This window comes from Glycine max, chromosome 4 (assembly GCF_000004515.6).
Source record: "Glycine max cultivar Williams 82 chromosome 4, Glycine_max_v4.0, whole genome shotgun sequence".
Classification (NCBI taxonomy): Eukaryota; Viridiplantae; Streptophyta; class Magnoliopsida; order Fabales; family Fabaceae; genus Glycine; species Glycine max.
The window spans coordinates 46,711,337-46,731,352 of NC_016091.4; the positions used below are offsets into that span (position 1 = coordinate 46,711,337).

The 20,016-nt window shown below is 32.7% G+C and overlaps 2 protein-coding genes and 1 non-coding gene across 6 annotated transcripts; 2 read left to right on the forward strand and 1 right to left on the reverse strand.

Moving 5' to 3' along the window:
* Window positions 1-631: 631 nt before the first annotated feature.
* Window positions 632-9,729, reverse strand: LOC100808760 (protein PSK SIMULATOR 1). 3 transcript variants are annotated; one of them, XR_005891183.1, is made up of 13 exons: window positions 9,283-9,729; window positions 8,256-8,593; window positions 8,029-8,121; window positions 7,829-7,919; window positions 6,697-6,781; window positions 5,659-5,756; window positions 5,389-5,458; window positions 4,992-5,095; window positions 2,724-2,837; window positions 2,354-2,616; window positions 1,825-1,901; window positions 1,642-1,686; window positions 1,511-1,549 (listed from the first exon to the last, which is right to left on the reverse strand). XR_005891183.1 is itself a non-coding variant. In XM_006578694.4 (12 exons), exons 1-12 carry the CDS (start codon window positions 9,589-9,591, stop codon window positions 1,078-1,080), a joined length of 1,896 nt encoding a protein of 631 aa, XP_006578757.1. In that variant the 5' UTR covers window positions 9,592-9,716; the 3' UTR covers window positions 632-1,077. The 3 variants fall into 3 exon arrangements, 2 of the variants coding, with proteins under 2 accessions (XP_006578757.1, XP_040870898.1); XM_006578694.4 differs by lacking the exon at window positions 2,354-2,616 and having other exon boundaries at window positions 632-1,549; window positions 9,283-9,716; XM_041014964.1 differs by lacking the exon at window positions 2,354-2,616 and having other exon boundaries at window positions 632-1,549; window positions 8,256-8,586; window positions 9,290-9,499.
* Window positions 9,730-12,219: 2,490 nt separating this feature from the next.
* LOC100810226 (probable magnesium transporter NIPA7) lies at window positions 12,220-16,089 on the forward strand. Of its 2 annotated transcripts, none has more exons than XM_006578696.4 (9): window positions 12,220-12,532; window positions 12,611-12,667; window positions 13,189-13,279; window positions 13,369-13,529; window positions 13,612-13,796; window positions 13,912-14,049; window positions 14,543-14,635; window positions 14,743-14,860; window positions 15,524-16,089. In XM_006578696.4, the coding sequence occupies exons 1-9, from the start codon at window positions 12,358-12,360 to the stop codon at window positions 15,649-15,651; spliced, it is 1,146 nt and encodes a 381-aa protein (XP_006578759.1). In that variant the 5' UTR covers window positions 12,220-12,357; the 3' UTR covers window positions 15,652-16,089. The 2 variants fall into 2 exon arrangements, with proteins under 2 accessions (XP_006578759.1, XP_003523198.2); XM_003523150.5 differs by having other exon boundaries at window positions 12,226-12,532; window positions 13,669-13,796.
* Window positions 16,090-16,721: 632 nt separating this feature from the next.
* TRNAH-GUG (transfer RNA histidin (anticodon GUG)) lies at window positions 16,722-16,793 on the forward strand. The gene has a single exon. It is a non-coding gene; the product is annotated as a tRNA-His (tRNA).
* The last annotated feature ends 3,223 nt before the right edge of the window (window positions 16,794-20,016 follow it).

The window sequence follows — 20,016 nt, forward strand, 5'->3', positions numbered from 1 at the left end:
TAAATATCTATAGAACTACATTTAAATTGTCCTTTATATTATCCTACTCAATTATTCAAAGTTATCTTAAGAAAATATTGGGAGATAAAAGGTAGAATAAGACATTTTCTTCCCTTTATTCTGTACGCTGTACAATTGTTCTACTAACTTTTTATTATTACTGCCACTACATTTGCCCCTATCAGTACACCCCCATCACCACCAATGGTAGTCACCAATGCCACTATCCATGTTGCTGCACCTACACCACTACTACTATCACACTTTACGTAATCACCATCAATATTACAATTTACAACCACCACAACCATTCCCATTACCATTCATAAGGGCAATTGCTATTTACATACAATTTCTATTAATATTGACTATTATTAGCATCACGCACTCGATACAAGAGTTTATTTATTGTTCATATCCCTTCTGGTTTCTATCCAACTCTGATCGTGTTTATCATTACTACAAAACAAGCCCTAAAATTATCACAATAAGAACTATATTTCTGAAAGAATAACGATCACTTGACTTAAGTGCGTACACCTCAAGTGGGAAAGAAGAAAAAAATTATAGATGTCATACAGTACGATTAAAAAAAAGCATAAAGTAGATGTAAAAATTGGGACGTGGAAAATCATAGTTAATAAAAATTTCTAGATTCAGCAGTGAGCATGGGTAGCTAAACCCACAAACACAAAAAATGTGCAAAATAATGGGCACTATATCCTCATTACCTCGTTATATATACACTCGAGAATGAACAAGTCCACTCCGCTCCTATACTAAGTGGGATTTGCAGTTTGCAGTCAAATTGAAACAAGCATAAATGGCTATCGTCTCAACAGTTACCTTGGTGCTATATAAAGTTATCTACTTCACCTGGAAGTGGAACTTCACCGAAACAAAGCACCCCCAATGAAGCCAATGGGAATCGAAAGTACCAAAGGTGCCGCAAAAACATGGCATTCAACGCTTGCAGCAAGAATGTGGCACATGCACAGAAAGAAAACCCACTGCTATGTCTACATGTATTATTGCTCCTTTCCATTCATTTCAAAGGAAATCAGGCAAACCTGCAAATTATCTGACCACATCCAATCTGTCGATCACGTTCAATGCTCTTTCTTTGTCAATATCAAAATCAATGACTGGAAGCTTGGAGAAAATCCTATTAAAAGTTATCTCCTTGCTTTTACATGATGAATGACTTCTACTCTTGGTCAATCTGCAGTTCTCCCTGAATCTAATATTTAAACAATCAAAATCCAAGCTTTTACTGATCCGTCTAATAGGTATTTTCTTATTTACATCCTGCAGCATGTTTTGCTCATCAATTGTTAACAATGATATTTGCTCATTTGTCTTTTGCAAAGCGGCGCCAACAGGGGACTTGATGGCAGGCCTTACTTTGCCAGCATCACTGACAGCCTTACTTCTGATGGCCAAGCGATGAAGCCATAACAGAAGTTCAAGAATATAATATTCCACTTTGTCTTTGTCTGCATGATGGAATGTCTCAATCCGCATTACACCGGTCTTCCTTACCTCAGAGCTTCAACCAAGCAAGTATTTAAAATCTGAAAGGATTAAAAACACAGAAAATACAGAAGGGACAAATGTACAATTTCTAATTCAAAAACTTACCCTGTGTTTGCCCACTCCCCTACCCAACCAAAGCCATGATGTGCTCTAAACAGATTTTAAAACCAAAAGAAAAAGGTCAAAAAAGACGAGTTAGCTTATATACAAGGTAAATAAACTGATGATAAAAGAAAGCTTTTCACATGGGTAATAAGGATCTAGTTGACAAAAAGCCAGATATCTTACTTGGATGTGTTAGTGGCCATGGGGGACAACCAATGTAATGTTTTCTCCATCTCATCTGTGATATCTGCTATAGTTAGCTGCAAGACCCAGGCAGCAACCATGAGGAAAGAGCAGAAAAACAAAGGAAAAAAAAGTGAGATTTTCATCTTTGGTTGAAAGTGGAGAGCTGAAAGCATAAGAAAAATTATTCTTAAAAAGTTGTTGAACATTTTCCTCAACATTCTATATATTTCTTAGTGTTGACAATCAGGAAATGAAGTACACATTTATTGTAAATTGATTTGTTAGGATTTGATTTAGGGGAAACATATCTCATTTAGAGGAAACTAAATCACCTCTAATAATATGTAATTAATAAATCCAGCCTATATAAACAGGTACTGTAGAGTCTCTTTGACATACAGTTCCAGCCTACAATGCTCTGTTTCATGTTGTTTAACACTTAGAATTTGGGTTAGGACCTAACTCAACCCTAGAAAACAATTTTGTAAGGTGGGGATTGTCCAAGTTTTATAAGTATCAGTTAGACCTTATCTCTAGTCAATGTTGGATCTCAACTCCCTAAGAGCCAACATCTTGGTGGCTATAGTGCTTCACTCAACCATTCTGGTCATCCCCTCCCTAGGAAGCCTTTTCTGAGACACCACAGCTTCCGGGTGACAACAACTAAGGCACCTTTCAAACACACCCCTTCACATCCAGGGCTAGAGTGTGGCAATGCAAGTGGCCCAACAATGGATTTGGTTAAGTTCTAATATCATCTAAAAATTAGGCCTTAAGGCCTAACTCACCCTGCAAAATCGGCTTGTAAGGTAAGGATTGTCCAAGCTTTATAAGTACTACTCAGACCTTATCTCAACAGAGTGGTAATAATAGAAAGTATCAGCAGCTAATCATACCTCTTCTACAACACGAAGGGATGGTAATTTGGAATGCAGAGCTAATTTTATATTAGGAGGCAAGCTTTGATATAATGCATCCTTTGTATTTGCAGGTATAGAGGATCTAGCCACCTGAAAGTGCCAACAACAGACTCAGTACAATGCATTAACTTCGTACAACATAAATTTGATCAAATATGAATTAGTAGATATAGCTACACCTTATTCAATCCAAGAATGGACAAAGGGAATCAGCAGTTAAGAATGAACATGGGTCAAGCTTGAGTCAGGTTTTTTGAAGCCAAACCGAATGAAAATGGTTGGGTTGAGTGTGTTAAATGTGACAGGCTCAACCCAACCTAATCACAATTGGGTTGTGCCAGAGTCAGGTCATTAGATTAGATATTGGGGGAAAAAATGGAAGGAAAAAAACACAAAAATAGGGGTGGAGTGGGGAATGAAAAATAGGAATTTAAAATACTTAATATGTAATTGCCGTTAATCTTCAATTTTATTTATTTATTCTTTTCTAGATCTGACTTTTGAGATTAGATATTCAAGTCGGGTCAGGTGTGGAGTTTCCGAACCTACTATATGACCTAATTACTTCAAATTCATCCACTTTCAAACAGATCTGACCCATCAACGCAACTCAATCCAGTATTTTTACCTCGGGTTGGTCAAGTGGACCCAACCTATGATTACCGTATCAGAGGTGAACAAATCATATACCAATTATCATATAGGCAAAGCATAAATGTATGACATAATCAAAGCATAAGAGTCAAGAACTAAATATAAAGATGTCCACTCCCTAATATGTTATTTGTGAGCATAATGTCTGTAACAAACAAGGTCATGAAAAAATGTGCAAACCTAACAAGTGCATTTCAATCTGTTGATGGCATCCAGACTCCAGTTCATGCACCCAGATTCAGCATTGTCCAGAAATTAATATATAGTATCATACTTGATGAATGAGAGATCGTGAATGTATCAAGCAGTTAGCTTTTTTCTGATGCATATATATTTCTATCACCTAAATTATTTTATAGGAACTGGGTTCATAACAATCTAGATCAGGCTATGGAATGCAGTGACTAAAATGGGCTACGAAAAATTGATGCAAAACAACTCAACCCTAATGTTGTTTGATGCTTTGACAAATTGGGATGTTTCAACTTTCAACTACAACCAAGAAATGGTTAAAAACCAAAACCAAATAAAACTTTGATATTTTATAAGGCATAGGCAACCTATGATTTAGGTGTTTGGATCCAAAGAAACAAGAGTAAAAAAAAGGCACAATAAATGACTTTTCCATTCTTAAAGTACCTGCAAAAGGCAGTGAGGCAAGTTGATAATAAATTAAACAAGAAAATGCCAGGTTTTGTTTTTTTTTCCTTTCATAGCAGTGTGCATGACACATATTCCAGATTACAATAACAGTTCAAGAATTTCAAAATTACAAGTCATAAGAAACTTCACAAAGGTCTACAACAGCTATATAGCAGGTTCAGAACTTTAAAAAGAATCAATTTATCCTCATCTAAGACATTGACACCTTGGTATTGAGTTCACTGTCACAAGTCCCAACCCATAGATTAGAGAAATATTATTCAATTAGAAAATGTTATAAATCATTAAATTTTGAAGACCATCCTATTTTCACTTTAAACAAGTAGGTTCATCCACTTCCAATTCCAGGTCACAGATGGTATAGCAACCTGAAAGGCAATTAGTATTAGAAACTTAAGTACATGGAATTTTCTACCAGAAATTGCACCGTCTGATGTCAATGGCAGCTAAATATATAGAGTTAAATGCTTAGCTTTACTACTTATTCATGGACCATGGTTGAGTTTCCCAGTTAATATTAATGATTAAAAAAATAATTTTACGACCTAATTAATACAAACATCCTATTACATCAAATCTGAAATTAATAGAAGGGAAGTTACAGGGAAGTAGCACTGAAGAAATTGTAGTAAATATCTTATGTATAATTGTATATCTTTGATATTATTAGATTTAGATAAATATCTCATTATTTTCCTATTTCCCTTAATAGGGTTAATCATTCCTAGTCTGTAAAAGGGATATTAGTGCTTGTAATTAAAACACAGAGAAATATAAATGTTCTTTTACCATGTGAAATTCAATACTTAAAGGCAACAAAAGAAGCAACTTTAGAAACTCAATAAATTCTCACATGGTTCAAAGTAAGGCACAAAAACAAAAAAGAACAGACATGGAATGAAGTAAATACAATGAAGATTAACTCACAAGAGTATCAATTTGAAGCACTATATTTGCATAATGCAAAGCAAGGCCTGCAGGGCCCAATCTTTGGCGATTGCTCATGCGTCCAATGAATGGTTTGGGGTCATCTGCAGGTGCCCATGGATAAACAACATTACAGGTATGCAGAATATAGATTTCATTGATGAGATCATGAGAATATAAACACACCTTTTTCTCCTTTCTAATTAAAACAAGAATTACTACAAAATAAGGCTAACACAACTGAGATTTGCAGCGGCTATCACTTGGGTTAACTAAGCCATGACATTCATAAAAACTGATATTTAATACTTAATAGTTAAAACATAAACTGGCACTACAACAGCATTACAAATCAAGTGAAGCAAACATAATCTAATGGCCTTTAGTGGGTACAAACCTGCATTGCCAAAGGCATTGCTTATCTCCAAATACAAAAAATGGACAATGTCTACAAGCTTCTCCATAACCTGTAATCCATAAGATTATGAATTTTTCTCAGCTCTCCGTTTATGATAAATAAAAATGATTTCTCTACATTATATTTGGCATTATAAGTGGATCAGCTACAATTACAGTACAAATGAGGATAAAAGTCATAAAACAAACAATGAGGAGCATACTGAGGGACAAGAAAAACATATTGTGCAGAGAAGCAATCTGATGTTACCTCCTCCAAACTTCTAGACCAGAGTGATTTTTTCTTTAAATGCCTAATTTGCTTCTTTTGACTTTTAATTTCTGCCCTCAAGAATGCAAGGCCATCACCTATTTGAAGAGATACTGAAGGTCAAAAGTATACCTATAATCTATAAGAGACTACATAAGCAAATACTGCTCAATATACTGCAAAAGGTCAAACTTCTGAATCAGAGTGACTTTTTTTCCTTCAAAAATGTGTAATATATATAGTAAACAATCATTTAGCCCTTCTGAATTACATGATATGTAATATACTGCAAGGTCAAAATGATATGTAGTTCTGGCTCCAAAAAAAATTAAAACAAATATTAGCAAAAAACAAAGTAGGTGTTTCGGCAAAAGTTATCTGACTATAAAGTGTTAATCCCTCTGATCTTGAATATAAGCGCAAAAAAAAAATCACTTGCATGTTGATCTCAGATGTAAGCAAATCTCAAATAATTTTACCTTATTTAATGAGACTATACCCAAAATACCTTTCATTTTCAATGACTCCCTTTTATGGGGGGGGAATTAGTTTTAACATGAGATTGGTACAATTAAACTAAATTAATTAGCATGAGTTAGTTTTTTTTGTTTATATCATGGCCAGAAAGAGTAAAATTTAACAAGGATATTTTTAATGAGGCCCAATGGCAGATGGAGAATGCATTCAGAACAGAATAGCAAAACAAAAAAAAAAAGGATACAAGTAAAGCAGAAACTAGTATTCTAGATCCTATCTTCATTTCAGAGTCCTTGATGAAAGAGCTGTTGATGCTAGCATATATCATTTTAAACATCCCAAGATCAAGTACATGATCAATGTGAAACTTGTCCTAAGGTTTCACACATTCATCACCATCTAAATGATTGTTCTATTTGAAAATAATAGTAATCATACCAAAATTAATCTTCACTTTAAATTAAAATTCTTTAAAGAACCTCAGATTTAAGGTTAAAAACTGCTAGTTACAAACAAAATCTGCATAGTAATCATGGCTCATGGGTAATATTCCACAATTACCTCTTTGATCCCCCTCCTCCTCCTCACCCTTGCGCTGAATATCTTGTTCAAATCTATCCAAAGCATGTAATTCATGGTACAATTCCTGCAGCCACAGAAAATTGATTTTCCAATTTAGAAATAAACCCCCACATAAAAAAATTTATACATTGAATAAAAAGCAAATGCATGGAGCACTTGGTCGTAGCAAAGGAAAGATAATAGAAAATCTTGGAGATAAAATAACAGCAAAATGAGGTAAATGAGCAGATGCAACAAAAGGTGCAATAAATAAGACACCTTATACCTCAGGTAATTTAATAACACCACAATTTATATATAAATATGAGTATATATAACATTTCAACAATTACTTATAATAGTTTATTCCCTCAAATGAATAAAGATTAAGAAAGAAGGCATACCTAACCATCATACTGGTTTCATTTCAAAAACATGTCTTTATGAAATTTTGGTAGATATTCATTGCCAAATCTACATGATTGGAAGTTTTATTCTTGGGTGATAATAGAAATCAGAATCAGAATGAATGATTAAATGTACCTACAGGTTTCTACAGAGCTAAAGTAGATGAACTCAGAAATTCTCCATTATATCTTTTTGTATAAATCATGATACATATAAAAGGTATTAAGTAGGAGACAGAGAAAGTAATGGAAAGAAAGAAAACTCTATACAATTGATATTGATATGTAATACAACATAAGGTAAAGAAGATCAAAATCCTTAAAAAAAAAAAATCCCTCTATAATACATTTCTAGGAAAATTACAAAACAAAATCATTGGAAAAGTATTTCTTATTTAGGGACAATCACTCTCTCAAGTCTCAACAGATTAACAATATTGAAATGTATTACAATACAAGGTAAAGTATATCAAAGTCCTTCAAAAAAAATTCCCTATAATACATTTCTAGGAAAATTACAAAACAGAATTAACAATATTGAAAGAGCGGTTTAATGAGTAACCATTTATAAACTTAATTAACCCTTGAGTTAATTAATCTTAAACTATAAATACTTTTACCAAGAATTTTTTTTTAATTTCCTTATATTGTCAGGCTTCAAAAGTTACTAACAGTCCTCAAGCAACACTAAGCATTTTCTTTAGTGACACAAGGAATATACTCACAGCTGTAAACTGAACCAAAGTCATCAATTGTTGCATTATTGCTTCTGCCTCGTCTCTTGACAATCTTTGACCATTTAATTCTTTGCTAACCCTAAAATTTAAAATGAAAGTACAGCTCAGAATAAATATAAGAAAGGCTAAATATTTTTTAGAAGATGAATGAAAGGCTAGTTGAATTGAGTGAGTACAATTTATATTACTTCTCAAAGTAACGCTCTAAGTTGTGCCACTGAGGATTCTTTGAACGATTTCCAAAACGAATCACCTCATCAGAAAAAACTTTCAACTCCTGCCTGACAACATAGTCCAAAATCTCATACAGTTTAAATTTTAATATTAGAGTCATGGTAATGCAAAACAATAAAATAGATAGCTTATTCATAGTAAAGAAGCCATGCTTAGGAATTTAATTTAATCCAATATTTACCTCTTGTCTGCTGCAACAATCCTAAGAAGTTCATCCATATCCTTTGATACTAAATCTTGCACGGCATGTGAAAGAAGCACCTCTTCTTTTAAATGCCTAATGCTTTTTGCGGAAAGAGATTGTAGAAGATTGAAACCTTTGACAATTGTGTTTGCAACCTCAAATGCTAAGATAGAAATTTCATTCCCCTTTATTGCAGCTCCAGAAACAAACCCACTGCTAGCATTTAAATTCGTCATGCTGCTCCCAAGAGTGTCCAAAACCTCTACTGCTTTCTCTAATCCAATAGCAATTCCAGTAGTACCAGCTTTGCCCAAGCGTAAACTCACCTCTGAGACCTGAAACAAAATGAGCTCAGCAGATATTTTCATTTTTCTATTCACACAGAAGCATATGCATGGTTTCATACAATCCCCCTTGCCCAAAACTCAAAAGCCCTTTGGCCTCAATGCATGGAAAATGCACAAGCCCATCTACCTTGTGCTACAATTCATTTCAAGCATGCAGAATGGACCTAACCACTTGATAATAGAAGCTTTGATACCACATCAAGGACCAACTCCCCTAAAAGCTTAAACTATTAACTAGAATCCTATGACTTGTCTAGTTGTCTATGTTTGATATAAAGCCTATTGGTTGGATAATTTTCCTTACTACCAAAAAGCCACAAACAACCTAATCTCAAGCCTCAAGTACACAAATACAACCACAAAAAAGATAAACAACACAAATCTAACACTCCTAAATCCTAATCACTAAAAAACAAACCCCATATCCCAATTACAAGCCTTATTTCCAAGTTATGACAAGAGTTACTAATATTATCTACTCAAATCACATCTTCATTCATCTTTAGATCAAACAAGCTGCAGTTCACGAATTTCCAGCCTCGCCTCTATGAACTAAACAGCCCTACGTGCGAGAAAGAATCGCAAACAAAATCATCAACAACGCTTCAAACATACTCATACACCATCATCTTTCATTTTAGTATATTTATTTATATTCAACAGAGAAACGGTTTAACCTTTGACCTAGGCTTGTTCGGCAAGGAGTCCTCGGGGTAGCGCGGGATTCCGTCGTATAACTCATCGTCCGCAGTGGTAGAAGCCTTCCCGTTGGTTCTAGAAGGTTCTCGAAGATTCCTCACCATCCTTTGGGGCGCGGCGGTGAAAACAGCGGAGTCGTCGTCGTAGCTGCCAGGCTTATTCTGATGAGCAGAATCGGCGGCGTTGACAAACACTCGGTCATCCTCGGCGGAGCGCGAGCAGAGACCTCCCATCACTTGCGACAACCACACCAAGAATTCAATCTTCGAATACGAAGCCCCTGCCATCTAGTAGTAGTAGTAGCAGTAAGAGTTACCGCTCTAAGATCGCAAGGCTCGTTGGTATTAGTTGGTGGCAGTATTCAATAGTTGCGAGAGAAAATATATATAAAAATAAAAAGGAAAAGGAAAACAGAAACTGTCTAGTAGTAAGGTCTAGGGAGGTAAACTAGAGTCATTCCGAAAGAGACTTGTCACGTCTCGTGTTGGGCCAAAAAAGTCCACCCCTTTCATTCGGTGCCAACTAGGTGATATAAAATCAAATAAGGTTTAATTATTTTATTTTTTTAAATTTTAAATTTAACGGAAGTCTAAGGTTCTAAACAAAAAAAATTTTAAAAATTTTAAAAATAAAAATAAAATTCTAAAAACTTAAAATACTAAAACCAACAATTACGAATAGATCAAAATTTGTATTAAGCATAAAAAAATAATAATTATGAAAATTAAAAATTGCACACTTGGTCCAATTGGTTGTAGGGAGAAACAGTGAAGGTACGGAGTTGACTATTTTTCAGTTCGGTCCAACCATGTGCCATGTTTAGGGATGGGCCAGGGCTACACACTGTAGCGTAGTTCGTAGGTCGGATTTTTTTGAGTTAGAAAATTGAAAATTGAAGTTTCATCGAGTTTGGTGAACGAATCATTTTTGCTCCAATCTAGTAACTGTTTTTATACTAATAATTTATTTTTTTGTTAACTGAGATATTTAGGGTGGTGTCTGGCTCAGTCAATTTAGTCAAAAGTTAATTTTAATAGGTTGGAATTTTAAAAATTATAGTTGATTTATTTTATCATGAGTTGTTGATACAAGTTAAATGATACCTATATTTTTTTTAATTAAAATCTTGAGTTTAATCTTTGACTTAATTATAGAATAAGAATTGAAACTTAGAAGTATTATTTTATTCTAAAATAGATTGATCCATTGAAAAATTAATTAATTAGATGTTAAATAAGAATTTCCATATATTTATTGGGAGGGGACGCACTGACTCGGGACCATGTCCCCAGGCTGAGTTTTTTAAAAAGAATTTCGCAATGTAAGGATGTATATGGCTCTGTGTGCAAATTGACTAGAATATGTAAAATTATTTTAGGATTGCACGAACACACATTTTTTTTATTGCAACGAACGGCGCATATTATATTCATCAGTGGAAATGAGTACTGATGCATACATTATCATTCATTATATAGGGATTACAGTTTACAGCAGTCAATTATAGATGCTAATTTGATTTTTTTAAAGAAATCTTAATTATATGAATATTATATTTTACTAAATTATCGTTATTATGTAATTAGTTTTTATCTCCTTATTTTTTAAAACAATAAATTCAATATTAATTTTATCTTTTTCTTAAAAAAACTACAGATATCATTTAATAATAAATTATTATACATATAATATGTTTTTATTAGTTTCATTTAACATTTACACATGTTTCTCGTAAATTTCACATCAATTACTTGGAGAGAAAAAAAAAATTGTCCATTACAATCTTATTAGACTCAGAACAGATTTTTCATTGAAAAATATATATGATTTATAAAAAATCACATCAAATAACAATATGATGTAAGTTATTCTTGATTGCTTTAGATACACATGCATTAAATGGTTTAAGTAGTAAATTATGAAATATAATACGCTACAAAATTGGGCCAATAATAATTTTATAAGTTATTATAATAAAAGTTTAATGTTAAACATCAACAATACAAAATAATTTTACATTGTTCACCAATAAAAATAATTACTTATATGACTTTTGAGGTGATTAAGGTAAAAAACAATAAATTTAAAATAAACAATGATTTGTGATTGAATGGTGGTTTAAATTATTTTACATTATTTTTCTTCTGTTAAGAGCTTAGTATATCATACATCTTTTATTTCATTAAGAGTTATAAAATTAACTTCATAATTAACAAATGATGGAAGAAGAGGAAGAGATCATGATGAGTTTAATCTTTTTTCAGTTGACAAATTAATAATTAATATTAATTTTGCCACTTGAACAAATGGATTGTGTCATTGACATATTTTTTCTCATTAAATTATAAAATTAAATACCTATGCAAGACATATGATACTTAACTAGTAATTATCTTAAATAACATATTAAAATAATTTTTTATTGATTAGTCGATTAAACTCACATTTTAATACTTCTTTGAATTCAAATCTAATTTAAGTAAATAAAGTAAAATTAAGAAGATTTAACTAAGTCGATTAAATAACTGTTATAAATTCTTTCATATTTATGTTCAATTTCTATAAATGAATAAAAAATACAAGTGCACTGAATTTGATAGAAAAATATCTTCATTCATACAATATGTATATGTATATTATTTTGTTACAGTTTTTCTGTACATATATGTAATTTTTTTTTGGAAGGCACGGATATGTATTCTTATTGTTTCTTTTAAAGGCATGTATTCTTATTTTATTCTTAAGTCGGGTGAATTGACAGAATAAATCTCTTGGTTCATACATTATATATTCGTATTCTTATTACTCAATCAAACAGTAAAATATTGCCAAGTTTTTTTTTTCTTAAAAAAAAATATTGTCATGTTAGGGTAAAAATAAAAAGAAAAACGAATTCCAAATGAGGATTCACATGTTCACACTTTCTCTCTCGGTCACTCTCCTCCAACTCATTGACCAAACCAAACAGTAAAATAACTAAGTAACAACACAGGTTGCCCCGCCAGAAACCAAAACTTGACTTTCGAGCTCATTCCATTCTTGTTCATCCCTTCATGCAATCTAGGGTTCCAAATCACTCACTCCCTTCACATCGTGGAAAAAAAACCATGTACTCGAGCAATTTCATCGGCTTCATCTTGGCCGTCGTCTCTAGCGCCTTCATCGGTTCCAGCTTCATCATCAAGAAAAAAGGCCTCCAACGTGCCAGTCTCAACGGCTCACGTGCCAGTTACCCTCTCTCTCTCTCTCTCTCTGTTTCTCTCTCTCACGTGCCGTTTTCCTCTTCCTAAAAGTTCTTCGTTTCAGGTGGCGGAGGCTACGGTTACCTTCTGCAACCTCTTTGGTGGCTCGGAATGGTTACTAGTCAGTACCTAACTACTTTTATTAACACTTAATTGCATTTTTAGTCCCTTACTTATCGTGGGATTTTAGTTTTCTCAGGTTCAATTTTGCAATTGAGTTCCTCAAGTTTTTTTTGCCATCTACAGTCCATTCATCCTTGTTTCATTCAATATTTAACGACATTACCTAACATTAGAGTCTCGATTGTAAACGAGAGAAAACTGGGGTGACTCAATTGACGCAGTCAGAATACTGGGGTCTGAGTGGTCTTGGTATCGGTTTCTTAAGCAAGGTTTTAATTTAAGTGCTGTGTATGAAAAAAAAATCGTGATTAAAAAAAGAGATTCCACTAAAGGTAGTCAAGTTAAATTTTCGGCGGAGATTAGTCATTAGCAAAGCTAATTATACTCCAGCACCAATCTCAGGGTGACAAAAAGAAAATAACGGAATCAAAATCATGATGAACTCAAAATATAATTAAGTCTTTTATGTATTTATTTATGTATTTCACTTTCTTAGTTGGAGGCTCGTTTTTGTTACAGTGATTGTCGGAGAGATAGCGAATTTTGTGGCGTACGTTTATGCCCCCGCGGTGCTTGTCACGCCGCTTGGTGCTTTGAGTATTATTGTTAGGTAAAATAAAACGCTTATGGTTTTATTATTCTTTTTTTTATAATATTTTTCTACTAAATTAACTGTTTTGTGACTCTGGAAATGGTTAGTGCTGTGTTGGCGCATTTCATGTTGAACGAGAAGCTGCAGAAAATGGGCATGCTGGGGTGTCTTCTGTGCATTGTGGGTTCCACTGTGATTGTGCTCCATGCGCCTCAAGAGAAGTCTCTTAGTTCTGTAGAAGAAATATGGCAGTTGGCACTTCAACCTGGTATGCTGTTGCTTGCTCAGGTTTTATAGTATCAGCGATTAAAATCCGGATTGTGGCTGTAATGTAACTATTAATATCATAGCTGAATTTTGTTTTGTTATGTATACCTGCTGCTTCTGCTTTCTGTTTGGACATCCAGCATTCCTGTCGTACACTGCCTCGGCGATCGCTGTAGTGTTCTTTTTGATTTTGTATTGTGCTCCTCGCCATGGCCAGACTAATATTTTAGTTTATATTGGAATATGCTCCATAATTGGATCCTTGACTGTAAGTGACTCCTCTTTCTACCCAATTTATCTTTGAAGTACTTAAGTTGACAAAACTCAATACCAGAGAGGTCATCTTTTGTTTCGCACTTCTGATAGAATATCTTGTTTCTCAGGTCATGAGCATAAAAGCAATTGGCATTGCTATAAGACTTACGATCGAGGGTGCCGACCAGTTTGTTCAGTTCCAGACATGGATTTTTACCATGGTCGCTATTTCCTGCATCGTTACTCAGTTAAATTATCTTAATATGGTCTGTATCACTCTTAACTTTTATGTGAGCATAATGTTTTGTATTTGAAATATAAAGTTAGAGCCTGGGTTTATCTTTTCTTTAGAAGAAATGATATACACATTTTGTGTTGGCTTTCTACTCTGTATGTCATGCTGCTTGTTTTTCACATGAGGAAGCATTTTAGTTTGCAGAAGAAGAGGATCATACTTTTGTAGGCTTTGTGGCCCTGCCTATTATCAATATGTGTTTTCATCTAAAGTAATTGCATATCATTATATCAATCAATGAAATATTTTGTAGGTTATGAGCTGATCTAGAAGTTCAAGATGCTAGCATCTAGTTCAAATAACATCCGTGTAATGCATGATCTGGGCCACAAGAACTGATAATCATAAAGTCCTGATTCCTATTTACATGATTGTTGTTTCCGTGGCTTTCAGTTGTCATCATTTGCTTGTTAGTTGGTCTTCAAACTAGGCTTCTGTACTGACCAACTCTTGCATGACTGCAGGCATTGGATACTTTTAACACAGCAGTTGTTTCTCCCATCTACTATGCCTTGTTCACATCTTTTACAATATTAGCTAGTGCAATCATGTTTAAGGTTGGTATTTTACTGAAACAAAATGAAAATGCATCTAAAGAGACATGTTAATGATCAAGTGCTAAACTATCTGTTGTAATCCTGCCTCCTCTGCTTTTATTATTTAGGACTATTATGGTCAAAGTATAAGCAGTATTGCATCGGAGCTTTGTGGTTTCGTTACTGTTTTATCTGGTACAACTGTATTACACAGTACAAGAGAGCCAGATCCTCCAGTCAATACAGGTAATGAATCATTCTCTTTGTTGAGGAGCCCTTTGTATTGACTTTATCAGTATTGGGTAGCTTGACCTGTAATTAGTTTGTTTACACCAAAGGCTATACCTTAATACAGATTTTAGATAATGTGAGAAAATTGCTCATATTTTGTTGTTGACTTCTTGCTCAATCTAACATACATGAGTAGCCATTGCCACAGAATAGATTTCTTTTTTCATATAAACTATTAGAGTAACAAGCACGGTTGTCAACATTGAGGTCTTATTTTGGATTAGTAAGAGAGGGGAAACACATATATTGTGGAACTGTAACAGGGACTGTAAGATCTTACCTAAAACACAAAATTGTGTGTGTAATGAAAACAATTCTATTAACTTTCTAAACTTAAATACAGAATTTTTTATATCCCTGCAAAAAACACATGGAGATTCAAGGAAAGTTAAACTGGAAAATGTTTGGGTTGAGGGAACATAGGCAACATTAACAGACTAAGATTTCGTAACATAATTTGGATATATTTTGACTGTGAGATTGGAATTTGTTTGCTATTTTCTAGCTATGTTTAAGTTAAGAAGCTAAATGCTCCTATCAGAACTGCATATTTTATTATTTTTCCCCTCCCTTCAGAACAGATTGGAAAATACCTGCCTAATTATTCTACACGTGCAGATTTGTATAGTCCGTTGTCTCCAAAAGTATCGTGGTATATCCAAGGCAATGGCGAACCTTGGAAACAGAAAGAAGATGCACCACCCTTTAATTTAATTACAGTTATCCGGCAAGACCATTTCAAGTGATACAGAATTCTGAGACTGGTGGAGAAAGAAGTTAGATCTGTCCGTTGCTTGATGTAGGAGGGTTATGTGCATTAAGCAACAAAATGTGGCAGTGTATACGTTTTTGGCTCTGACCCCATCTATTTGATTTAGCAAGATTTAAAAGACTGTCATCACATTGTGCAGACAGAGACGAGACAGTGCTTTATTTTTTCGGGGGCTTTTGTTCATTGGTATCATTTGAGATGAAAGCTTGTTTGCTATCATCTAAAATACTAGGGTGAGTTTGCATCATCATCATCTAGTTTTGCATTATTTTTCCCCTCTTGTATTCCTTTCCCCAATTGTATTTTTTGGGGTCCATCCCCCCTCCCCACTTTGATTTATCTCTGAACAATGAGAAATCTAATCTATGTATATTGATCAGTGTAATCTTAATTTAATAGAAGGATGTGAATAGGTATGTATATCTATAATATTATACAGCTGGATTCATCTTTGCTTGGAGACCATTAAGGTGCTGAACCACAACAAAGCTACACTGGCTTAAATTGATTGACGCGACATTATATTATGATAAAAGCTTTTAAGTTGGATATGTCATACGTTAACTGAAATTTTAGTATGGATTTAATCAAAAATAAAATATACTAATTGTGTAAAAATTCTTTTACCTTATTATCCTATCCGATTACAGATTGCTATAATACTATGAATGGTTTAGTTTTATAATAGTCATTCTAAAGGTCATAATTGAAATAATTTTTAATTGATTCAGTGTAAATTTATACGGATAATGTGTGAAAATTAAATTCTACATTTATTTGAGTTGTAATAATAAATAAATAATTAAATGTAAATTTTTTACTCTTACTTAATTACATGTTATTGTTTACGTCTGATAAAACGAGTTTAGTTTGAAAGCTTATGTGAACTATAGCAGGCATATTTGATTTATCGCATGCTACGGTGGGAATTGGGAAAGTTTCATAGAACATTTCAAGAAACAGACATCAACTAATATTTGGTTTTGGTAATTCACGATTGGAATAATTATTTAAATATTAGATAGAAAACCAATTGACAAACATGTGGCTGTAGTTTAGTGGTAAGAATTCCACGTTGTGGCCGTGGAGACCTGGGCTCGAATCCCAGCAGCCACAAACTTCCTTTTTAAAAAAATATATATTTAGAAAAATATTTTCTTTTATTTTACTAATTTTTGAAATTAAAAGGTAAGGAGGGTGTACACTGTACAGTAGCAATTTTATGTTTTATTTTACTTATTCTATTACTTTTGGAAAATATTAATAAAAGAAAGTTAATTTTTTAAAAAGGAATTTCATATAAAAAAAATTAAAAAAAGAAGAAGAAATAAAAGATGATGACCGTGGCAGTACAGTGCCACTATAAAATGCCTATAGTGAATGTTAACTTCCTTTTGCAAAGTTAATAGATTCCATAATAGAACAAAAACAAATAAATAAGCACAAGTAGAGGAACATTATTCTATAGACATTCATTTCTTTAATACAATGTGTTGGAGTGGATTGTTAACAATGTCATATTTTCCACAAATCAGATAGTTTTGTCAATTTTTTCTTCATGCGCGTGCACGGTAAGGTCATAAAGGTCTGATGAAATATTCAATTCAGTCGAACTTGTTCAAACACCGTTAATTCCAAAGAATCAAGGTTCATTTGTTTTCATGTTTGCTGAATTTCACGCCAAGAGGTCATGATCAGCTACAAACTGTATAGTATTTGTGTGTGTCAAAGTTTGAATTTGTCTGTTAAGAAGGGTGCGTGTTAAATCTGAATTGATCGTTAAGTGAATTATTCAATTCTTTTAACTTTTTTTTTAAAGTTATTTTATTTAGATTTTGTATCAATTTTTCTCTAAAACACTTGAAATCTTTTTCTTTTGACTTCTGTTAATAAAAAATTACAAAGATGTTAATTTCTTCGTTATTTCATTAAAAATAATGGTAAAATGAAGAAATTATAATTATTATTAATCAAAATTAACTTAAATTTTATAGTCATCATTTATACTACCAACAAGTTATTGGTCTAAGTGATAATAAATTTGATTCCCTTAATTAAGGTCTCGAATTTGAGTATTGTGATAAAAAAAAATGATTGAAAAAAAAAGAATCTTACTAAAATTGATCAATCAAATTTTTCGACAAAGGGTAATCATGACTTTGATAAATACTCCTTACCAATAACATGATTATAAAAAAAAATTAAAATACACTATGGAAATTGATTAATTTAATTAATGATATTAAATTTGTCAATAATTTATACTATTTTTCAAAAATTATCCTTAATATTTTTAAATTAATCATCTCTTTTTTTTACTTAATTGTTTCTTTCCTAATTAATTAATGTTTGAAGGGAACAATGATTATGTCATTTGAGACTATTCATCCTTTCCAATTCTAACAAGAAAGAATTTATCTCATTAATTTTCAACATTTATAAGTATTTTTAACTAATAAAAAATTTGTTAATTAATTAAAGATATTTTTAAAATATATATATATATATATATATATATATATATATATATATATATATAATTACGTGATACAAATATAAAATATTTTTATTAAAAAAACAAATAATTTTCTAAAAAGAGTCTTATATACTATTGGGACATAGGGAGTATATCGTTATGTATATATGACAAAAATAGAAAGCAAATTACTTGTATATACCCTGCGACTATCGTCATAATATTCATCAAATGTAGATAAAGGTAAACGTAAAAAATCTAGAATGTGTTTAATTTCACGACTAAATTCCTCTAATGTGATGATGAGAGTTGTCTTACAGCTAATAGTTTTTTGTTTATTCTATTGAGATCAGTTAGTTATAAAAAGGGTTAGTTAGTTGTCAGTCGAATTGCGTATGTAAATGTACATGACACTTTTAGGATCATTAATGAATTCTACATTGAGTTTTTATTCTTCCACTCTACATATATACGGCAAAATTTAATTTTCCCATTAGTATGTTTGGCACTTTCCTCAAAACGTGATTTAGGTTAACGGACACAAGTCTGATTTGAATTGAAGCTACTTCTAATAGCTTATGGATACAGAGAAAAGTGAGTCTTTGATTCTTCTTAAATATACACCCTTATCTTTCATCACATAAAGAAAGTCAGGTTCATTCACAACTTCTGATATACTCATTAATGCAGCAACACAGAAACATAGATGGGTCGGCAGAAAATAGAAATATATGAAAAGGAGAATGTAAATGTTGCAACAACAATATGCCACGAGAACAACTTGTGATACACCCATAAACATGTTAATAATTATGTTCGGTTTAATAAGGCCAAATAGGATTAGTTAAATCCAAAATGAAAAAACAAAATGAAAGAAAAGAGACACCAAAAAGACAGACTTGTTTATATCCCACCAAGTATTGCATGTGGCAACACCCTCCTAAGTCCTAAGCAGTGTTCTGTAAAGTTTAAATCAATTGCATCACTCAAAAACAAAAATAAATAACTAGTTGCATCATCATGGAAAATTAAAAGCAAACAACTATATTTCCAATTGTTGTGGGAGTACATCCAAACACGATGAATCTGTCCATGGTGCGAATGCCCCCTTATGTGATAAATTCTGCCAGCACAAAACGTATACATCAGAAAGAGGGTATTACAATAGTGCCTCTAATTTCCTATGACTTCATTCTAAACTAATACGGAGATGTAAATTTTGTAAAGCTAACTTTGATTCTATGATACAATTCACCAAAAAAAATCGATAATTTTAGATGGAGATGCCACTTTTTTGGACTAATAAAAGATAGGTGAATATCAAGACCTAGGTGAGTTGTAACATACAGAAGGATATGGACCCTCATAGTGTTGCAAAATGGGGTAATGTGGACCAATTACAAAAGGCACATATCTTCAAATACGATGATTATTTTACATAATGAAAATATTCAGTCACAAAGCAAGAGACTTCCTAGAAAACTTTTGATTCAATATGGACCTTCAAAGTAAACTGCAGGGCATAGTGTAATAATTAATGACTAATGAGGCAACAGAGGCCTATGGAGTAGAAGAAAATCAAAATCCAACTGCAAATCACATACCCAACAATTAACACGTGTGGTTAGTTGGAGATTAGTTAGATACACATGTGATTAGTTACCCTATCTATTTCTCAACACAAAAATCTTGAAATGCCTTGAAGGTTAACTATTTTTAGGTCAATATAGAGGCAGACATTTTTTCAATTGAACAGTGCAAGAAAGGCTGTAGAAAGTAACATGTGTATTAAGATGCAGAAATACCATAAGATACTTACTTTCAACCAATAGAAAAATCCACGCATGAGATTCAGAACTCCGG